This window comes from Desmodus rotundus, chromosome 1, assembly GCF_022682495.2.
Source record: "Desmodus rotundus isolate HL8 chromosome 1, HLdesRot8A.1, whole genome shotgun sequence".
In the NCBI taxonomy this organism is placed as follows: Eukaryota; Metazoa; Chordata; class Mammalia; order Chiroptera; family Phyllostomidae; genus Desmodus; species Desmodus rotundus.
Window position 1 is genome coordinate 186891873 of NC_071387.1, and position 22978 is coordinate 186914850.

The 22978-nt window shown below is 39.0% G+C and overlaps 1 protein-coding gene across 6 annotated transcripts in view; it reads right to left on the minus strand.

Annotated features, from left to right (window-relative positions):
- DNAH5 (dynein axonemal heavy chain 5) overlaps window positions 1-22978 on the minus strand; it is a 235227-nt gene that overhangs the window by 123796 nt on the left and 88453 nt on the right. For all 6 annotated transcript variants that reach the window (XM_053913932.1, XM_053913940.1, XM_053913931.1 and 3 more), the window contains exons 19-31: window positions 22033-22272; window positions 19655-19845; window positions 19479-19566; window positions 16469-16602; window positions 12807-13008; window positions 11785-12020; window positions 9463-9681; window positions 7872-7934; window positions 7245-7483; window positions 6290-6530; window positions 5013-5212; window positions 2684-2837; window positions 1040-1203 (exon numbers count right to left, since the gene is read on the minus strand). In XM_053913932.1, coding sequence (XP_053769907.1) covers window positions 1040-1203; window positions 2684-2837; window positions 5013-5212; window positions 6290-6530; window positions 7245-7483; window positions 7872-7934; window positions 9463-9681; window positions 11785-12020; window positions 12807-13008; window positions 16469-16602; window positions 19479-19566; window positions 19655-19845; window positions 22033-22272 — 2371 coding nt within the window. The remainder of the gene's footprint in view (window positions 1-1039; window positions 1204-2683; window positions 2838-5012; window positions 5213-6289; window positions 6531-7244; window positions 7484-7871; window positions 7935-9462; window positions 9682-11784; window positions 12021-12806; window positions 13009-16468; window positions 16603-19478; window positions 19567-19654; window positions 19846-22032; window positions 22273-22978) is intronic.

Genomic DNA, 22978 nt, shown 5'->3' on the forward strand with positions numbered 1-22978 from the left:
CACTGTAGAATATGTCCATAATAAAAAGAAAAAAATGAAGTAAAAAAAGAGAAAAGTTGAGGAGGTGTATGTATATCCTCGCAGTTCTGTTTCTCTATAGAACCCTGGCCAATACAACAATCAACAATTTACTCAAAGTTTCTCCATACATACTGACTCTTCTGAAGAGATTAACAGTTTAGAAGGGGTGATGTTTAAAAGTGTGTGTACTTCAGTTATAAAATAAGTCCTGGAAATGAAATGTGCATCGTGGTAATTACACCTAATGACATGTATTACATATTTGAAAGTTGCTGAAAGTAGATTTTAAAAGTTCTCATCACAAGAAAAAAATTGTGACTATGGACAATGATGGATGTTTCCTAGACTTATCGTGGTGATCATTTTGCAATATATAAAGATATCTAATCATTATGTTGTACCCCTGAAACTGATATAACATTCCAGTCAATTAGAACTCAATAAAAAGTAAAATAAATAAACGCATGTGTAGATAAACGTTTCTACAATAGTATTATTTAATGTATTTCTATTTCCATGATTTTATTTTGATGCTCCAAAGGGGAAAAAAAGAAAACTTTTTATTACTCTTGGAATTCACGCAGCCTCCATATACATAAGAGTGTAATGCATACTGATCTTGCTTCTGTATAATCTCGACTATCTGTGCACACCACAAATCGTTCGAGCTGTTCTCGGTTCAGTGTAATGAAATATGTTGGTTCTTAAGATATTTTTTCAACGAGGATACCAGAAAAATAGGTGCATTAATTTTTAAAAGCAAGGACTGAATGAGAATGTTTGCAAGATCTGGTCCCAGTAATGAAAGATGTCTTAAGTGCTATAATTCCAACATCAGGACAAATCTACTAAATGCTTGGAGACACTATAAGGCTCCACACTATCAGTTTTATCTGTGCAATGTTGGACATGAATTAGTTCTCAGCAAAAGAAAATTGATTTGGCTAATACTGTCTAATCTCTCTGGTCCCTTCCATCTTTAGGATGCTAAGAGAGCTTCACAGAGCAGTGAACTTACCCAGTGAGGGATTTCTGGCATATTTCCAACTGGTCCAGCAAGTGTGGTAATAGCTGCCCCATCATTTCATCTCCGACACAACACTGAACCACGTTTGGCATTTCATGGGCTCGATTCATGATCTTCACCCAAGACTTATCGATATTGGAAAAGCGTTTGGCTTCCTATGCGAATGAGGCGACAAAGCACACTTGGACACATCTGTGATCTCAAGGACAGAGCATTTCACATACCTTCCACTAAGGCCAGATTTCTGACCGGTCTGGATACCCCAGCTTTACACGCCTGAAATGTCACATGAGCTCCAGTTCAATTCTCCTTGGGCTTTTTGCACCTACTGCCCTCTTTCTTAAATAAGAATCTTTAGCTCACCCCTCATACCCCATTATGTTAACGAAAAACAGGAAACAGATACAAAAGTAATAGTACAATATGAGACAATTTGAAAGGAAACAACATTCCCGTTTCCACCAGTATCTCTAAATGAAGGAAATTTTTCATTTTTCAAATTTCCTACACTGAGCATTGAATTGTTTGTGTATTTAGAAAATAAAATAATCAATAAAAAATAAGATGCAAAATTAATTTTAGCATAATGCTAACACTGAAAATTTTTTTTAAATAGTTTTTGGGAAAAATTCTAAATGCACAGATTATTTTGAGAGAGTGGGAGTAACTTTTATTTTCATCATTAAAACTTTATCTGTTCAATGAGCACGTACTATCCAATATGAGAGCAAGGAACCCCGCCCAGCTCCTTGAATACTGTGCATGCAAATTTCCCTTCTTGAGTCCAATTTGAGATTCTTTTCTACCCATCAAGAAGAAAAACACCACCAAATATGAAAGCAAAAATAAATAAATAAACACTTAAAACTTTAGTGTATGCATACATTCACTGATAGCCAATCAATGAATCAGCTCATAGATCTGTCCTCTACAATTAAACTGAAAAGGAACCAAAGTGAAAGATAGAGACATAGGTAAAGAGAACACTCACCATAATCATGCCTCCAAAACTCAAATGTATGGTTAAAATGTTTTAATTTTGCAAACAACTTAAGGTAATTGAATAAGAATCCTCGAGATTAGATTTTAAAATGTTTTTAATATCTCAAAATACACTCTATATCTACCTAGTGAGATGATTATAATTTGATGAGAAAAACACACTCAACATTTGAGAAAGGGCCTTTTTGTTTGGGAGCTTTTTTCCGACAGATTTCCACCCCTCAATTTTACAGTTCAGATATAATTGGGTATATTGTATAGTGTGAGTTATTTTAAACTGTCAGTAGTAGAAGAACAAATTATCCCACCATTGTTAAGATAACTACTCCATAATTCTACACTGTTCCAAAGTCTACCCTTAAATTATCTGACGTGTATCAATTATGCAGGGATTCATTCCTTTTTTTAACCCTCCATTTCCTATAAAACCTCACAGCTTTGTAGCATTCTTTGATTCTCACGCCCCTTCTTTTCCATAATTACTCTCTTTGAAAAACAGTTCAACAGCAACTACAAAAAAAATTGGGGAGGCAGTGGCTCAACAGAAGTTGAATTACATTTTTAAAAGAATTATTAGTTATTAGTTCTCTAAGTTAAACACAAAATGAGATAATTTTTTTTGAATTCTGAAACCTTAGGAAGCTGCTTGGCAATATCTCCTCCCACAAAGACGGCTTCTAAGTAAATCCACAAGTTTTGCACCGTCATCCAGTTTTCGATGATGTCTGTTGAGTTGGAAAGTAACTGCACCCACTTCTGGATCTGGGCTTTGAATGGCACGTTGTACCTAAAACAGGAAATATGTTCAGCATTTAGGGTTTTGTGATGGTTTCATTTTACTGTGGTTGTTTTCAAATAAAAACGGTTTTTAAATATCCTAATTTTTACTACTTCTTTACAACTCTAATTATGCCACTAGCTTGTAAAATGATGCTACCAAGTGATGAAGTCACCGCCATTTTTGGTCATTGCCAGACTAACTTTTCCTCTTTGATCCATAGCACAGAGAGGTGGGAGACATGTCCCCTAAGGAGCAGAGCAGGAGTGAGGTCTCACTGCCCCGGCTGCCACAGTAGTATAATTCTGGTCATTGCTGCTTCGGCCGACAGAGTAATATTCTAGCTACTGAGCTTCTGCATAGTTCCACGGCAATAGAGATCTTTGTTTTACTCGTTGTTCTTCACAGCACCAGAAAGAGCACTTGGCATATAGCAGTAGTTCAATAAATTTATGATGAATATGTATTCCTCACACAACTCTGTGGATTCAGTGCCATCAGTCAGCAAAGTTTCCCCATCCCTAACACAAATAATTTTCACTGAATGTACATGTGTGCCTTCTCTCCCTCCTTAGGGGGTGTCATCCTCCGTCTGTCCCTCATTCCCATTGAGTATGAATAGTAACCAAATTCATTAAATCTCACCACATCCTACATTGTTCAAACTCCAGGTTACCAATGATCTCAATCTCTAAAACCTTTTTTTTGGTATTTTTATTTATTTTTTATTGTTGTTCAAGTACAGGTGTCTTCTTTTTCCCCCCTGCCCCATCCCTCCCCACCTCCCACCCTCGATCCTACACTCTTTGGCTTTGTCCATGTGTCCTTCACATATGTTCCTTGATGACCCTTTCCCCTTTTCACCCCTTATCCTCTCCCGCCTCCCCACTGGTTACTGTCAGTTTGTTCTTTATTTCACTATCTCTGGCTCTATTTTTCTTGCTTGTTGTTAGGGAACCCTAGTGCACTGTTGGTGGGAATGCAGACTGGTGCAGCCACTGCGGAAAACAGTATGGAATTTCCTCAGAAAACTAAAAGTGGAACTGCCCTTTGACCAAACAATTCCACTGCTGGGATTATACCCTAAGAATCCTGAAACACCAATCCAAAAGAACCTATGAACCCCAATGTTCATAGCAGCACAATTTACAATAGCCAAGTGCTGGAAGCAACCTAAGTGCCCGTCAGTAAATGAATGGATAAAAAACTATGGTACATTCACACAATGGAATACTATGAAGCAGAAAGAAAGAAGGAGCTCCAACCCTTCACAAGAGCATGGATGAATCTAGAAAGCATTATGCTAAGTGAAATAAGCCAGGTGGTGAAAGAGAAATACCGTATGATCTCACTTATCAGTGGAACCTAATCTAAAACCCAATTTTATATTCTAGAGTATTTCAGACACTTAGATGCACCCAGTAAATGGAAAGAATAAGAATTTTGAAGTAGTTATTACTTCCTATGTTAAAATCAATGATACACATGTTCACTGAGAAAAGAGTGGCATTTTAAAGAGAGAAAAACAATAAATATGTATCTCATTGATATCCACAGTCCACGTGATTACCATATACTGAAGAAGATCCTAGTGAACAAAATTATTTCAGAAAGAGCAAAGGAAGCAATGAACCAAGGAAATGCAAGTCCAAGGGTCTGTGGCCAAAGATGGACGGCTTTGCTGTTACTGCCAAACAGTGTTAGACTGGTACCGGCCTGTGCTGTTTTACTTTTCCTTATGAATTAAATTCACTCTCTATCTTGATCATTAAAGTATGTATACTTCTAGTCCATCAACTTTTTGGCAAAAAGCTTCTCCGGGTGGAACGATTATTCTGAATTTCAGCATAATTTTCCCCCTGGACTCTAGTGCCTGCTGAGCTGTCAGCTGTGCGGTGAGCTTGTTAGCAGCCAAGTTGAAATGTTCTATGAGATCCACTTGGCTAATTGCACGGTTGTGTTATTTTGTCCAATGGACGGTCCCAGACACACTCCACAAGTAGAGGTTAATGAAAGAAAAACAGTATTACACATGCTGTGCCAAAGGACTGAATAAAAAATCAGTGTTGTTAATACAGACTACGTTGTAGGAGGGGTACTGTTGCATTTTTTAAATATTAATTTCCCTGGAAATACTTGATCTTATGGTTCCTAAATCTCCAAAAAAGATGGAGTTTCTCCTACCTGTTGCTCAGCAGGGAGCCCAGTAGCATCAAGCTGTCCTCCATGCTGGCGATGATTTCTGAGGTGCTGTCTCCGCGCAGGAGGAGCTCCCCACGGGCTTTAAAGCTGCCAAATGTGAATGTTTTATTGTCCCATTCACTAATCACTTGCTTCAGCTTTTGCTCGATGTCTCTCTCTTTCACAGCGCTGATACAGATGTCCTATTAAAATGGCAAGCTCTCATTTTATCACCTGAAAGGCACACGTCCTTCTCCGACAGTCTAGGTTCAACAGAGGTCTTATCTTCACTCTGCTTCATATGTACCTAAAAGTACTCATATTCCTGACACTGGACTGCGATATAATGCACAGTATTTGTGTATGTACTTAGAGATTTCAGAATAGAGATGGAGACAGAGATAATACTAATTAAACGGAGCCATAATTTTTTTAAATCTCCCAGCAAATTATCCCAGAAAGAAAGTTAACAAAAAAGAAGCAACAATGTAATATTATTCAACTATGAGAGAAAAGAAAACTTGTGACAACATGGATGGGCCTTGAGGACATTAGGTTAAGTAAGATAAGACACAAAGAAAAATACAGTATCATATCCATTACATGTGGAATTTTAAAAACCAAACTCAAAAAGCAAATGGTGAATTGGTGGTTACCAGGAGCTTGGAAGTGGGGGAATGAGAGATATTTAAGGGTACAAACTTGCAACTAGTAAATGAATAAGTTCGGGAGATGGGACACACAGCATAAGTGATTGTAGACAGGAAACTGTATTATAAACGTTAAACTTGCTAAGAGACTAGATCTAAACTGACCTCACCACTAGAAGAAATGATCATTATGTGATGAAAGAGGTATTCCAACGCTGCAACATAACTGCAATATAAATGTATCAAATCAATATGTTGTACACCTTAAACTTACACAAAGTCGTATGTCGATTTTATCAAAAATTTTAACTGGGGATCAAAAAGATGCAGTAACCATTTAAGTTCTGAAATTTTAACCAGACTCAAAATTTAATGTGTCTCTGATTTAACTCAAATCCATGCAGTATGAGAGGAAGGCTTTAGCAGAAACCTGATTTCTTCCCAACTCTGAGCACTTTCCCAGTCTCCTCTGCAGCCTTATCTTCCCCTGGAATGCCAGGGGGAAAGAAAGGAGTTTTAATTGTCCTGGCATGGTATACTGACGCAACATTCCACAATGTAGGAATACTATCAAATAAATTCCACGGGTTCTTCCAGCCTCCCACCCAGCATGCTGTCTCTCAGCTGTACCTCTATTTCCTCCTTGTATTTCAGAAGCGGTGCCTCCATGATGTTTCTTAACTTAAAAGCTTCATTCCCCACATCCAGACTGTGCCCAGTGAGAGCAGCGATCCTTCCCCAGTGCCTCTCCATCATGGCCTTGTTGGCCATGTGCTCCAGCAGCGGGCAGCACTCGCTGAAATCATCGATGGTCTTCTTCAGATCCAAAAAGGCCTGCCAGTCCTTCGAGGCCCGGGGCAGCTTCCGACATCTGTGAAGGGAAGGCACCAGGAGAGTTCATTCGAATTGGAGCCCAGAAGTCCAAGTCCAAGATTGTCTGCCAGCATTTCTATCAAAAATAGTCATTTCAAATACCTGTCACATTTTTAAATCTCATGAGTCAGACAATACCTGTTAGTACATTTTTATAACAATTACTCCTCCCAAACAACTAACTAGATGAAAGGGCATTATTTTAAAGGATAGAGGTGCCTCTTGATTCAATTCAATTCTACAAATACGTCTTGAGACTCTCTACCAAGTACGAAGCACAGCAGAGAAAGTATCCAGCTGGGGACCAAAAAAAAAAAAAAAAATACAACAAATGACCCTCCATTATCTCTGGGTTCAATATTAAACAGGATATAGAAAAATGATTGGGCTCTTGCTTTTATTCCAGGAAATCATTTAACATTAACTTTTGAGTGTTTGATAAGGATGATATAAATAGATATCAGCCCCATCAAGCTGCAGAAAAGCCCCAGACAAGATTCATCCCGGTTTAAAGGATGTGCCTGTCTCCCTGTGTACACACACAGGGTAATGAATAAGTAGCATTTGACAAGGGTGACGTCAAATGGACAAGTGCAATGCAGCATAACGTGCTTACAACACAGCTGGGTGACAAGAGAACTTGACGGCCAATCAAATAAGAAAGCATTTGAGGTTTAATAGCTCTGAACATGTTGAACATTTAACTTCTCACCTGTTCTGGAACTCTAAAAGTTCATTGTTGATTTTTTCAATATTCACTTCTGACCACAGGATATCATGATAGCTATTTACAGTTTCTATAACGCTGTTGTACAGAGTATATATTTTCTGGAGAAAATTTAGCTGCTTCTTTATTTCGAGAAGCTGAGGATACTGGGTAACTGGCAGACCAAAAAGCTCCTCTCCCCCAGTATAGGTGATGTATTTCCGATAGATATTATCAAATTGATTCTAATAAAAACACAAGTGAAAAACTTATCAAAGTAATTTATACATGAACAAACATGCAAAGGAAAAAGAAGACTGGCAAATCATTTATGTATGAATTCTGAGCGCATACAGGGACAACAGTCTGGTGATTGGGGGTGTGGGGGGGTGTAAAGGGACTAAATGGTAATGGAGAAAAACACAATAAAAAATGTTTTAAAGAGAGAAATACTGAGTGTAATTAATTGCACAGAAACCAATTCTTATTGTAACTATAGCAAATCGTATTTTTTTAATGTAAGCGCATACCACATTCCACAATAAGTCTTTCTTGTTCATGGGGGAAAATTATGTGTTTAAAACATATTAAGGTTTCGGTTGTGTAGAAGGTCATAGAAACTAAAAAGATTACCTGAAACATGATAAGCCTATCACTGGCTTCCTGGGGTTTCAAGCCGCTGGCCATTGGACCATTCTGAAACAAAGAGTTAAAATAACTGTAAAGTGGAATAACACATTTGCATACAAATTCCATGAGCTCAAAGTATTTGAACATCAAAATTAGTGTTCATGCATGTCATATACATGATAAGAACCAGTTTTTCATTTTAAAATGACTCAGGAAAGTAACTCATCTGGGAACATTTTCATGCCTCACTCCAAGTTAATGGCACAACTTCCATATGTCGAGAAATTCCAAAAATTAAAAATAGGTGCTATTCATTTCCTAGATGTCAAGGCAAAGGGTAGTAACTACTCTATAAGAAGCACATAGGATATCTGCTTTTGAACTAAAGCACTAGTGCCAAAAATCTCATTCTAGCAGCTATTTGTAAAGTAACTACAATCTTAACATTCCAGTCAGATTTTCCTGCGTTGCAACACCTTAAATATGTGATCGCTGTGCTTCTCCACCCATGAAGCTAGTGCATGAGACAGATTCCCTAACTTCATTACCTTTGCAGTCTGGAGTGCTACTCGTTCTCAGGAACGTATCTTCCCCTATGCTGCGCGTATTGCCCTTCTGTAGCATATAGTAATTTGCTAGAAATGGGTCTCACTACACAGCCTATTCCCAGCAGAAGGTTCCGCACTAAACCTCATATATGTGCAATAAAACATGGACTCCATCTGCCTTGTCCACTCTTGTGTGTTTGGCCCCAAGGGCAGTGCCTGGCACACGCTGGGCACTCTACAGTTCTTGTGGGACTAATGAGTGCCGCAGGAAGGAGGACCACCGTAACTGTGCATAGACAGTTTCTGTCCACACAAATTTCAAAAGCTACCAAACAACTTCAGTAACAGTCCAGTAATGTAATATAAATAGCACTTTTAAACTCCCCATTTCCTATTGAATAATTCTGCATGAACTGTAAGAGGAAAGAATTGTGAGAGGGAAATGGCTTTTCTTTTATGAAATTAAATTCCCATTCCTATAGGATTTCATTAAATTTGAAACCACCATTAAACAACAGCCACGTTTTGCATCCATACCCTTGTGTTCCCACTTACTACATGTGGGCACAAAAGTGGGATGGTAAAGAAGGCTGGTCGGAAAAACTGATTCATTTGAAAACTGGTGTCGAAAGAGAGCTCTATGGGCACCCTGGTTGCCAGAAAGGTGAACAAGTGGGTCCTAGAGCAACTTAAGTCTGAAACATCACTGGACGCAAAATGACCAACTGAAGCTGTCCTGCTTTGGGCACATGATGAGAAGGCAGGGTTCTTTGGAAAAGACAGTAATGCTGGAGACAATGGGAAGCAGCAGGAAAGACGGAAGACCAAACATGAGACGGATTGACAACATAAAAGAAGCCGTAGGCGTCAGTCTGCAGGAGCTGAGCAGGGCTGGTGAGGACAGGACAGTGTGGACATCAGTCATGCATAGTGTACCAGAAGTGGGAGTCCATGTAAAACACACACACACACACACACACACACACACACTTGCATGCTCTATTCACTCTTCCCCGAAAATACACACAAAAAAGCTAGAGTCATACCAAATCATAGTCCAAATAGAACTGGTGACAGTCTTGGCAGAAGACTTCCACAGTACTAATAAGCTCTTTCCTGAAACTGGGCTGCAGTGAGACTAATTCATTCTGAACTTCGCTGGCACGTGCTAGAAGCTTCTCCCAAGCATAACGCAGGGTATCGACTTTTTCTATCTCTTCCTTTGCTATCAGAAGCCCATATTTGTTAAGCAGTGCATAGGATTCCTACACAAAAGAAGAAAAATTTAATTCCTTTCCATCAGATGCATAAATCTACACACAGTCACTCATTAAAGCATTAGAAGGGGAAAGATTGGCATTATCAGGACCTGCCCAGAGAGTTCCAGTTGCTCAAATTGCAAACTGTAAAAGCTTAAATGAGCAGCTGAGCCCCTGAACTTCAGTTCTTCATCTGTCAAACGGGAAAATTCCCTGGCTGCTTCACAAGATTTTTGTGAACCTCAAAAATATAATTTTAAATGGGAGGTAGGATCAAGGGTGGGAGGTGGGGATGGCTGGAGTGGGGAGAGTGGTGGGGGCAAATGGAGACAACTGTACTTGACCAACAATAAAAAAAGGAAAATAAGAAAACAGATATCATGTTAAATGCATTTTAAAAACTATAAATCATTATACAAATAAAAGGTATCTGCCTCGTATTTCACTTGCTGGTAAGAGGTTCCCATAGTAAGACAAAAAGGATGCTCTTGAACCACAGCCTGGGCCACATCACTGCCCTCAGAATGCAAAATCCTGGGTGAGCCTCTTTGCTAGGACATTAAAATGAGGCAACGGTTGGTTTTCCTGAGGAAAAGAAAAACTTTCCCTAAGTATCTCTGGCCCCTTCTCCTACCATTACTCCTCCCCATAGAGGTAGGATGGATATCTCATTGTTGATTCAGGAAAAGACTGTTCCCTTGGGAAAACATAGCCCAGGGCCCCTCTCCCTCTTCCCTGCTTCTCCTTGGAGGCATGCCTCTGATCGGCAGCCCCGTCCAATACACTGGAGCAGGTTCTGAAGGCCTGCAGCTTTCCAATGCTGCCTCCAGTGGGTGAGTGGGCCCAGTTCTGGGATTCAGCACTCACAAGCCCATGTGTGTCTATAGGGTAGGGGTGGAGGGTATAATGGGAACATGAGAGTTGTACACGAAATCACATCTTCCAAATGAGTTCTATCCATACAAAAGATTGCATTTTGATCTTGACTACTTGACTATAGTTTTGTCTTAACTCAGGTGGAGAAGGCAGGGTTGGCAGTTACTGGGCCTCCTCTTCATACCCCAGCGACTCCCCTGGACCTACACAAAACAGGGACTCTTTGCCTTGATGTTTCTTTCCATTCCCAAGAAGAGCACAGTGGACCATGTGATCTCCTTGACCCACCACAGCAGTAGTTCAAGTGTGCAGTCATCTGTACCATGTTCATGGTAATTTGAAATTTCTAAAAATTCAAAGACAGTCCAAAAAATGTGAGACTAGAGTATGATCCTGAGCATCAGAGTATGAGTGCAGATGTGCAAGCTACGGTGTGCAGAAAAGACAATGTTTTCATGTCTGGAATTGTTTTAATGCTACAAGTATACATGTCATTTAAAAGGATAAATACAGTAGCCCATTCCTGATCAAACATTTTCATCTAGAAAAGATAATACAATAATAAAAACAAAAGTAATGTGTAACACTGATCAAGTTGCATAACTTCGTTGACCCTCAGCTTCCTTGTATGTAAAGTGGAAGTTGCAGGAAGGATTAAATGAGTTAATACAGAGTTCATGCATGAATGGACACCCCATCCATGTCCTGTATCCCCAATTGCTGGGAGTGTTGGCTGTGGAGATCACACTACCCTCTTCCTAGGAATTTCTTCTCAGCTGAATGGGAGCCTCCTCATGGGGAGATTATGGTCAATGGCCAACAGACTTAGGGGGACAAAGGGCAGTCCCCTTGCCTCGAGGTGGAAAAAAGTTGTGTGATACACTTCATGCTTTGTCCCCCAGAAGACTGGGAGGAAATCAGTCTACAGCTAAGATCACATCCTCACTTTTCAACCCCGACCCTGACCTCATGCTGTCCTGTTTCCCTCACTCCCATTCTCTGGTGAATTCTCATCAATAAATCACTTGTCCAGAACTCCTCATCTCGGGTTCTGCCCCTAGGGGTCTAATACTGGCCCACAAAAGGCACCCTATAAGGGTTAGATACCATTTTCACTGACATTGTTGTTCTTAGGTTTAGCGACGAGTAACTCTGGCCCACACATGGTTAGTATTTCAGCTCATCTCACCCAACATGAGACAATTCAATCATGAACAAGTGATTATCAGTTACCTCAATAGGTCCTACTTGGAAGTCAATGGAAATTTGCTGCTCCCTGATTTCCTTCAGTGCTGCCATTGCAATCCGAATATCATCTAGGTCTTTAATTGGACGATTCAGTTTCTTATTGAATTCTTCAACAAGTGTAAAAACGTTTTCCATCTCACTCCTGTATTTTTTGTTACAGTGACGGCCAACGACAACCATCCAGGCCTTTGTCTCAGCAGTCAAGGTGAACTTCAAGTCGGCTATAAACCCAAGGGCCCACAGTTCAGTTTGGAAAGCTTGAACCAATATAAGAAGACCCAGTGCAACTCTTTGCCAACCGTAAATATTTTGCATATGAACAGCCCTCTAACACATGAAAAGTCAAACTGGAAAAAAATTCATTTTTCTTAATCATTATACATTCATTTATTATATAAAGCTTGTTTTCCAGTAATTGAAAATACATTTCAAAATGCTAAAAAAAAAAAAAAAAGTACATATCAAAACCATTGGAGGTAAGCTTGAAGTTTGTTCCAGTTATTTATTAAAGAAAAGGTAGCCCTGGCTGGTGTGGCTCAGTGGATTGAGTGCCGGCCTGTGAACCAAAGGGTCGCCAGTTCAATTTCTAGTCAGGGCACATGCCGGGGTTGCAGGCCAGGTCCCCAGTAGGGGGCATGTGAGAGGCAACCACCCATTGATGTTTCTCTGCCTGTCTTTCTCCCTCCCTTCCCCTCTCTCTAAAAATAAATAAAATCCTTAAAAAAGTAAAGAAAAGGTCAAATTTAATTGCAAATATAACAGACCCCCTTTATCTGAATTAGCATTTATTTTCAAGGTTTAGCAGCAACATGTTCAAACTAGTCCACAATAAATAATTATGCAGACAGGAATTAAAAACAAGTCTACAAATTGGTATTAAAGCTTGAGGCCCATAAAAAGAAAGTCAATCTTTAAGACAGCTACAACTCCCTGGAATACTAATCTTGGTAAAGAGGCAGAACAATACTGTTGAATTGTTATGGCTGTCTGAGCGGAAATAAACTAACCTGTGTACAGAGCGATGGCACCCACACAGATACGCTCAGGCTCTGCATTAATTTTCTGCTCTAGGTTTTGGAAATAGATAATCTGGGCTTCAAATTCAGGAAGCAAGGGGTTTTTCAGAATAAATGTCATAATGGTTTCTTCTTTCTCCTTTTGCCAAATGTGATTGTAGCATTTGAAGCAATCCATGGATGTAATAACTTCCTAGGATACAAATAAGATTATTTGTGTTGAGAAGGAAGAATCAGAAGTAGCGTCAAGCTAACGGTGAATATTGGCCGATTGCTGACGGCTCCCATGATTTCACTAAAATATTTAGTAGTGAACTGCATGATTAATTGGAAATGCCACAAAACTGGGACCATGTACAGTAATGTGAACAGTAACCCAGGACTAGTAATGGTGAAACAGCAGCCATCCCAAGCCAGGAAAAGAGAGGGACGCTTTCTTGAAAGTGGAAAAAGAGAGTCCATGAATACTCTCATGGACAAGACCCTCTTGATTGGAGCTGGACCTTAGATCAAAAGTCACAGCTCAAAATCATGCCACAGAGAATACTCTAAAGAAAAAAAAAGACCCTAAAGTTACTCTCTTTCTCCCACCCATTTTCTCCCCCAAGACACTCCTGGTAGAGTCTACTGAAAATCTCAATGGAAACCTATTGACTTGCTCCTTAGTCGGAGAGTGGAGATTGTATCTGGAGGCGCAAACAGAAAATACCCAGCATCACACCCCACTGCACTGAATCACAAGAAGTCTAAATTCAATGAGGACTGAGGACTGACATCTGTATGATATTAAGTCTTCCCATCCAATCTGTTTGTTTAATTCCTTGTTAAGTTTGAAAGTAATCTCTATAGAGACTCCACTAATTCTTAGTACATGTATTCCTAGGTATTTCTCAATGATGCTGTTTCCCACTTTTTTTACAAATGGCTATAGGTGGCATATAATTTTAAAAAACTGATTTTACAAAAACAGGCCTGTTTGCTAAAAAGTTTGCTTCTGTAAGATGAACTGTCTCACTCACAATTGGTAACTAGGGAATGAGGGCAATACAATGCACAGGTCCCTTTATCAAAGGCCATTTCCCCCAGCACAGTATTTTGCACCAGCTAAAATAGCAGACCACAGAGGGGATAAAATTTCCTACTCTGGTTATAAAATTTCCTGAGTCTTGTGTGTGTGCCTCAATCCTGCTTTTCTCAAAATTCCTATTTTTTTAAATGTGCAAATTTGCAAAACAGAATTTTCAGGAGCACATCAATTGCATTATAGCAGAAATGCCTGTAGTTATCTTTCAACTGACTACGAACCTAACCCCTCATTGGGCCATTTTGGTTTTCATATGACCCTCTTAGATTTACTTGGTAGATAATCATGTCATCTACAAGGAATTTAAAAAAACTGTCTCCTCATTTATAATGTTTCTAGCTCTTAGGAATCAACTTTCTCTATTGGCTTACATTATAATTTCAGAGTCACATCTGCTTCAGAAAAAAATTTAAAACTGAGGTAGAATTAAAAATGCAATTATTTGAAAAAAACAGAGTATTATGAATAGCATTCTAAATGGTCCAATTAAATTAAGCAAATCACACCAAACCAAGAAGTAGCTTCACTACAACAGATATGCAGCTAAAGTGTCCCTCAGAGATACAGGTATAATAGGTGTTGAGACTTCTCACCCATTAAAATGCAGGAAGCTAAGCCTGTCACTGCTTGTCCCAAACACAACTGCTCCCAAGGCAAGGGCTGAAGTGTTAACAAGAATGCCCAGAATGCACAGCAAAAGCAGACAGGCATTCACAAATGTGTAATGGTTTGGAGAATGAATTACAGATTATCAAAGATCCCTGGACATAGGTAGAAATTCCAGAATCCTGTGCTCTTTCAACCTCCAAGAGTTTATAATACTAAAATATACCCTAACTGTTTTAGACTTTTCATTTATTTTTTTCTAGAAATGTCAGTCTTTATTAAATTGGAACTTTTCAGAGTGGAGATAACCTAAGGCTTAAAGGAAAAATTACATGAACTACATATGTAGAGTTATTTTTGCTTATTTGTTTATTTTTGTCAAGGTTATCTTGATCGCTTCATCTAGCTAGCTCATCTTTTTAAGCCTGGCAATGTTGTAAGTTGATGAACAGCCTATAGAAGTGCTGAATGTAGGTCAGGTTTATACTCTGATCCAATCAGCTATGACAAGAGAAAAGGGGCTGGATCCTGGGATTTTCTGTGGTTGAGGGGGAACCATTCAGGAGGGTCTATGGCTGTGATGGGCTGGCCGTGTCCGGCACTATGACCAAGCGCTCAGATATCCTCCAGAACCAATTTTCCCGTCCTATCAAACTGGAAAACATCCTTCAAATTATCTAGGTGCCAACCCTTCCTATTACTTTAAGGAAGACTAATATCTGTGCATTTCCTTCACATAATAAAAAAGTATATGCAATAAAAGTGACAATGCGATAAGTTTCCTTGTTGCCAGCAGTATGTGAATTTCAATTGCTACGTCTTACCCTTAGACTCTCATAGTAGAGGCTGCTTCTGTTGAGAGGAAGAATGGACTTTATTATTGATTTATTGTATTCTATTTTCCAGATTAGGAGACACAGGAAAATATATCAGAATGGTCATTATCATCATAGAATACTCTACTTAGCTTTTTTAGTATAGAGCTTGAGAAACTAAGCACTAATGAATATTTGTTAAATTGAATTATGTGAACACTGTCTCTAGGGCAAAACTAAACACAGGACCTTCCATATCTTAAGAAAGGAAAACTGAAAATGCACAAAAGCCAAAGCTCCCAGTTCCCTCGGGAACACATTAAGATTAAACTTAATATTCTCCCACATGGTTACAGCAACGGTAGCCTTTCAAAATGCTTTCAAAACAAATAAAACTCACTCCATCAAAACTAAGTAATAGAAAAGATGTGTTTATCGAGTAGCAACTATTTCCTCAACACTAAAAACTATTTTAAAGAGTCAACAGATCTTAGTGACAATGTGAACGCAGATATTTTTAAGTAGAAATTGACTTCAGGGTTTTGAGCCTTTCTGACCATAAGAACAGATTTTTCCTAATCACAAAAGGGAAAGGTGAAAGAACAGGTTGGAAATAAAAATTGACCCAAATTTTCACCCACATCTAGTATAACTTTGCACTGATAACACTAATGTTTTCTCTATTTCTCAGTATTATCTGATTTCCACATGGCAATATACATATACTTTCATCTGATATATTTCAAGATTTGCCTGATTACACAAATATGAAAAATTGACTGCAAATCGCATTCTATTTCCAATGCATTAGTATCACTGAGTCTATGAAGGAAACTGCAGCACCAGTCAGGCTTGTGCTTTGGGACATATGAAAAAATTTAAATTGGATTTGAACTAAATAAATAGGCTAAAGGCACTAAAGAGAACACAATATAAAAACATAGTAATAATAGTTCTCTTTCACCTTGCAATCTAGAATGAGTGTTGAAACAAACATTTGCTGAGCACATACAAGGTACCATGAGCAACTGGCTAAAGACACAGTAGGTGAGACCCCAGCTACATATAGGATAAGCTTGTGATGCTCAGCTTCGCATAGGTACATGTTAAGAAGCAAAGGGCCCTGGCCAAAACTCTTTATGACATACCTTTTTGGTAGAGTTGATGATTGTGCTAAGCACAGAGACCAATTTTACAATATCTTTGTTGTCAGAAACATTCTTATAGTAGTTCCTGGTATGCACGGGAATGGGTAAGTTTACGGATGCTATCTCAAAGGTATCTAAAATCAGAAAAAGAGAAAAGTGTTTATATTAACAGCATAGGGAACATACTTTGAAAAGAGGGGGGATTTCTATAATGGTAAAGTAAGGACCTTTGAAAAATCTTCTTTATAAAAGGAAAAAATTGAAAAAATTGTCAATATCAATTTTTCAGGACTCTGCAAATTAACCAAAGCTTGCAATAATCCAAGAAACACTTGTTTAGTCAAGAAAAAGGCTAAATCTTGTAACAACTGTGAGTTTTGTAGAGTTCTGTGCCCACTGCCCCCTCCCTGGCTATGCGGTAGCCTCAGAAAACATCAGCCTCGTAAACACTGTGACTCAAAACTACAGCCTTGCAGTCCCCAGAAGGGCCAGACTGGGTGTGGAGCTCCTCAGGAAACCCAATAAAGTTGTCACTGTTTGACCTGTCTGGACACTCCCTGGAAAAGCCCAATTCAAAGAGTTTATTTGACCGCACTCAAAACTCAACAGGTGGGAGAAAAGAAAAAGGAAAAAAAAACCTATCTCCAAGGCGTTTGTCAAATATAATCAGCAACAAGTGTTTAACTTTACCGAAGCCTGTGGCAATGCTGTTAGTTGGGGCCAACAGGAGATTGACCAAAAAAGCTAAAGACCTGGGGAATGAGATGTCCACAGAGGACACTGTAGAGCCCGGACATATTTCTGGAGCTCAAGAAGACCACAGATGCATACAGAGCCAGGCACATGCCCAGGGAAGACCTAGAAATGCCCCCAATCTTTTAGCTCTGGCTGAACTTCAGGTTTTGCACAATCAGTAAATAAAGACTAAGGCAGTGTTAAAACCTACTGAGCTCTCAGGGTGCTCAGTGCATAGTGCTCCAACATGCACAGTGTCCCCAGGCAAGGGCGGAAGGCTTCTGGTTAAAGGAAATCTCTGTGCAATATTAGTTGACCACTAAGCTAATCAAGCAGTGATTACAATAGTACATGCCACAGGAAAGACACATTTTATAGCATCAGTCCAGGAAAGTCAATAAAGAAACAAACAGTAACAGCAACAAAAGTATGGGGGTTGTGGGGAAGAGAATCAGATTCTCAGAGTTGCCAAACTACCTTCTTTAAAATCAAATTTTCAATGAAAGTTTAAATTGTGAGACAGGCAAAGAAACAGGCAAGTAGTGCTTACACAGAGGAACAAAAGCAGCCAATAGAAACCATACATGAGAAAGCCCAACCAGTGGACACGTAACTCAGCAATTCCACTTAGACGTATATACCCTACAGAAATGAAAACAAATGGCCACACAAAAAATGTGCATGTGAATGTTCATAGCAGGATTATTCACACTTGCTAAAAAACGGGAATGACCCAAATACCCATCAACTGATGAATCGATGAATAAAATGTGATAAATCCATGAAGTGAAATAGTACTTACCAATAAAAAGAAATAAAGAACTGATATAGGCTGCAATATGGATCAATCTTGAAAACTAAGTCATGCTAAGTGAAAGCAGCCAGTCACAGAAGACCACATATGGTATGGTTCTATTTATACGAAATGTCCAAAATAGGCAAATTCACAGAGACAGAGAGCAGAGTAGTGGTGCCGCAGCTGGGGTGAGGGGAATGGGGAATGACTGCTAGCGGGCACGGGGCTTCTGTTTGGGGCGATGAAAATACTCTCAAAATAGACAGTAGTGATGGCTGTGAACATACTAAAAAACACGGGATGATATGCTTGAAAGGGTCAATTTTGTTATGGAAGCTACATCTCAAAACCATGGTTTTAAAAAGATACTGCCTATATATTTATGTTAACTGTCTTTGTCATGACAAAAATATATATATAATTTTTCATTAAACACTTTTCTCAATTTAAAATATAATTTATAATTGAACATATTTTGAGTTTAGAAAATTCTGAATTTTAAATTATTCTAGGAAATAAAGCAATGTTTCTATATAATAAAAAAATTGAAGTTAACACAATAACAACATGCGTTTTAGCTTACATAAATAATATTGTAAGTCGTGGGTAAAGTTGTTTTGAGCTGTCTTTTTTCAAAGATTTTATTTATTTATTCTTAGGGAGAGGGGAAGGGAGGCAGAAAGAGAGGGAGAGAAACATAGTTGTGTGATGTGGGAGAGAAACATCAGTTGCTCGCCTCTCAGGCCACAACCCGGCCATGTGCCCTGACCAACAATCAAACCCACAACTGTCTGCTTTGTGGGCCGACACCCAACTAACTGAGCCGCACTGCTCAGAGCATGTTCTGAGCTGCCTTATCCTCTTTGGTTACAGATTGCCTTAAAGAGGAACTTGCTTCAGTGTCTTCCTTGTGGTTGGTTGGTTCATCATCTCAGGGAACGCGAGCAGTAACTCAAAATCAGATGGGGTCTGCTGCTCGCAGGGCTGCTTTAAAACGAGCTCACAGAACTAAAGACAACACTTGAGATAATGAGCAGCTTGCATGTCCTGTGTTCCCTGACTTTACAGGGCACGAAGGAAAACCATGGGATGCACAGCGTGCACACACACCACAGCACGTCAGCAAAACAAGACACATAATGGGGCAAAAATGTCGCTTTAGTATCAGGAAATACTCATTGTGATGGTGACGAGTATCTCTTGAAACTGAGAAATGAAATCCTTCTTGTCCTCCAGTTCTCATCATCACATTGGACCAGAAATCAATGATGCACCCAAAACTGTGGGATACCCACTAGAGATAAGCTGTTTATAATGGGTGATATTAAAATACATGGATCTTTATTTATATCTTATACACTAAAAATTGGCTCACAGATTAGTATTCCAATCTAATCTGATTTGAGAATTGCATGGGGGAAACATGCTTTTCAGCTCAGTAAATACTGGTTTAAGTGATTAGTTAAAAAGAACATTTACCTTGAGGTTCATTTTCTCCTATTTCAACATCAGAATCACTGTCTTCATTATTCTGCAGAGGAACCATTTTTCTTTCATGCATCTTTTTCTACAACATAAAAGGGTATTTTTTGGTTCAGTCCCATGTGTGAGAGCAGCAGCTTCCATATGAAATCATTTCTTCCTTGCACACCCACCTTGGACAACAGCTCACCGCTCCACTGTCTAACCCCCTTGGTGACATTGACAATGCACTCCACGGCTTTGTTCAGCATCTGCTGTATGTCCTCCAGGGCAGGAACCATGGTGATGTTGGGAATGGCCAGAGTGACATCTGCCCGGAAAATGGGTCGACTGTTCGGCCTCATCCGAGATGTACTGTTACTATCTGAGTTAACGCAAAACAGAGAAAATGTTATCTTTTTAACTTAAAACAGGATTTATTTCATCATTAACCAGAAAAATTAAAGCACCTAGAACAACACATAATAGGTATGTAATCAGACCAACATTTGCTGAATGAGTGAATGGGAACTATTGGAGGGTCTAGTTTAGCTCCATGTAACAGAACAGCTCAGCAGAGCACAGCAAGCCCTTCTCTGCTGTCTCAATTCGTGGGCACACTCTCCATGGGTGCCCACTGTGTGGGTTCAACCGAATTACATAAACTCTTATCTGAAATATTGCAAATGACACTGTCCAAAAAACAGGATGCCAACAGATAAGTTCAATGTAAAAAAATAAAATAAAATAAGCAGAGAATTAAGAATAAGAATAACTACCAAGTCAAGTCAAAGTTAGAACAAATAACCAGTTTGAAATTTCAAATTAAACATATTCCTTTCCTATCACAATGTATATATAATCCAAACTTGTGGCTTATTACTGCTCCAGGCTTCCTGATGGCACCTTCCACTTCCAGGAAATTCGTCTTTACAGGCAGAGCTTTAAAACCAGATTTATTCTAGTTGTCAGTGCAACCAAAATCCTGTATTTTTTTCAGGTGGCATCACTGACAAGATGCCACATCAGGAACTTGCAGGAAGCTCGCCTTGCTGAGGTCCTGCAGGCTGGGTGAGTGGATGGTTTGAGTTGTTAGGGCTTTGGGGCCCGTTCATTTGATTGGGTTCCTGGGTCTGATGTTACAACCAACGGAAGCCCAGGAAGGTCTATTTAATGTTAAATTTAATATTTAATGTAACTGGTGCAGCAACATTAGAGGGGATTTCTGAAGCCAACTCTAGAAACTATGGGCTAAACATTTTGCATTTTTTTACACTTGTATTCCTACCATCTTACCACCTCAGACTCAGATACCAGGCCTTTCAAATGGATATTTTTTTTAATTACTGGTATTTATGTAAAATAATGTACTGTGACCAAGTTATTTATATCCAAGAAGATTTTAAAGGTATAGAAATATAGAAAACTCCATGTGTGTATAACTTTATTTTTGGGTCTGGCACAAATAACACCCCTTTTTTATTATAAAATCTTTTACAAAATCACTAGCATGTAATTCTGTAACATAACAATATCACACTCAAGCACATCGTATGACATTTTAGGTAAAATGTTCAAATTAAAACTATAAATTATTACACCCATATTATTATCCTACCAACCACACTCAAGTAAGTGTTACTTCTGCCAGACCCTGTACATATATAATTAGAAATACCTGGAATATATAAAGTTGTGACTTCAGATTCAGCATATCAACCAACATTTGATAAGCTCTAATAAAGAACTGTCCTCCATTCTGAGCTAAATAAAGCATAAGGAATCATGCCACCAATCAAACATTCTTTCAGTGTATCCACCTGTCAGTCGTCCACTGTGAATTAAATATTAAAGATACTTTCCCTTAAATGTCAATATTCAAAATAAATGAAAAGGCTTTATTATCCTACTATTTTTCCATGTTAATTAATTATTGTTACTTTTTTAACTATGTTAAATTTAAAATTTAATTTCAGAATGTCTCCAGGTTTGATGGATTTCTGTGGCCCATCTGATAAACACAGCGCCTGTCTCTGTATTGCGCTGAGGAGGAGATGATCGTGCTGAGAATGAGGGAACCGGCTGGAAGATGCTAAAGTGACACAAAATTAGTAAAAAGTGTTTCTGCTTTGAATAGCAAGGCAGTAATAAGATCACTCTCACTTTAAAAGACTGGTTAATCACATAATAATTTAACAACTAAATTGTCTTTCCATATATCTTCTTTTAAAGTATGTGTTTTTACTTTCACTAATTCATTCTGCATGTTTTCACCTTATTGTAAAAAAGATTAAAAGTAATGCTGACTATTATGTTATCATCAAAAGCTAAGTGGCCTTAAGCAAATTATTTAACTTCCCTGTTCTCCATGTTCTCCAGTTTAAGATGAGAGTAATGATAATACCTACTTCATAGAATTTTTGGGATAATCAAAGTTCACAATGTATAAACTTACAAGAAGGCACTCAATAAATGATGGGCTTTTTAATTACTTAACTTTAACAGGAACATACACATGCTCAACCAGCCACTATGTCTGGCCAGCCAGTTGGCAAATTCTATGGATTATTACCCCGGAAGTTAATTGTGCTGGATGAATGAATTCGTCTGCGAATGGCCTCTAGTGTATTCCTTGTAACTTTCAGAAGAGCATCCATGTTTTGGTGATTGAAATGAGACAGCAACTCGCGGGCTTCTTCCTCTAACATTTCAGTCTCTTTCTTCTTTCTCGTGATTGTCGCCATAGGTAGGAGGCCTGACCCAGTATTAAGGGAAGATGTTAAGGTATCAGAACTTACTTCTTCTCTTTTTGCTGTTAAAAAAATGAGAAAGATTGAGAGCAAAAGAGAGGGAGAGAGAGAGGTGGGGGAGGGGGAGAGGGAGAGAGAGAACCATCTATTGCTTCTAAAGAGAAAAAAATTAAGATAAATTACATGCAAATTTGGTTAACAGTTAAATGTCACACTTCTTAGAAAGCGAGGCCATCAAAGGATCAGAAATGGAAATCGGGTCACCAGGTGGACTGTTGGAGGCCTCTCCTCCTCAGCGTGAGGAAACAGGAGGAAAGGCAGGAGCTAAGGCTGAAAAGCAAGACTGGGCCTCCAGGGCCTGGGGCCCAGGGTCTGGGGCTCTCTCTTCCACCAACATCCAGAAAGCCCCAGGGGAAGAGCTGCCCATGTCCTCACCTCTCCCACAGTGTGCTTGCTCTAGTGTGGATGTACTCCACCAGAAATTCCAGTCCATAATCCATCCAAATCTACTGAGAAGGTGAAAAACACTCAAATGCAAAGAGAGCTAACAAGGGCCAGTGCAATGCCCGTGTTCACAGAGTTTAACAAAAAATAATGTAATTAATGGCATAGAGTACCATATGATCAGAATCATAATTTAGATTTATAAATATCCTTATAAAACTGGGAGGGTGTTTACAGACGTGTGAAATTAATTGCTACACAGAAAATTAAATTTCAGTTGTCAGTTATGTCCTAGAAAAACAGCCTCTTCCCACTATCCCATCT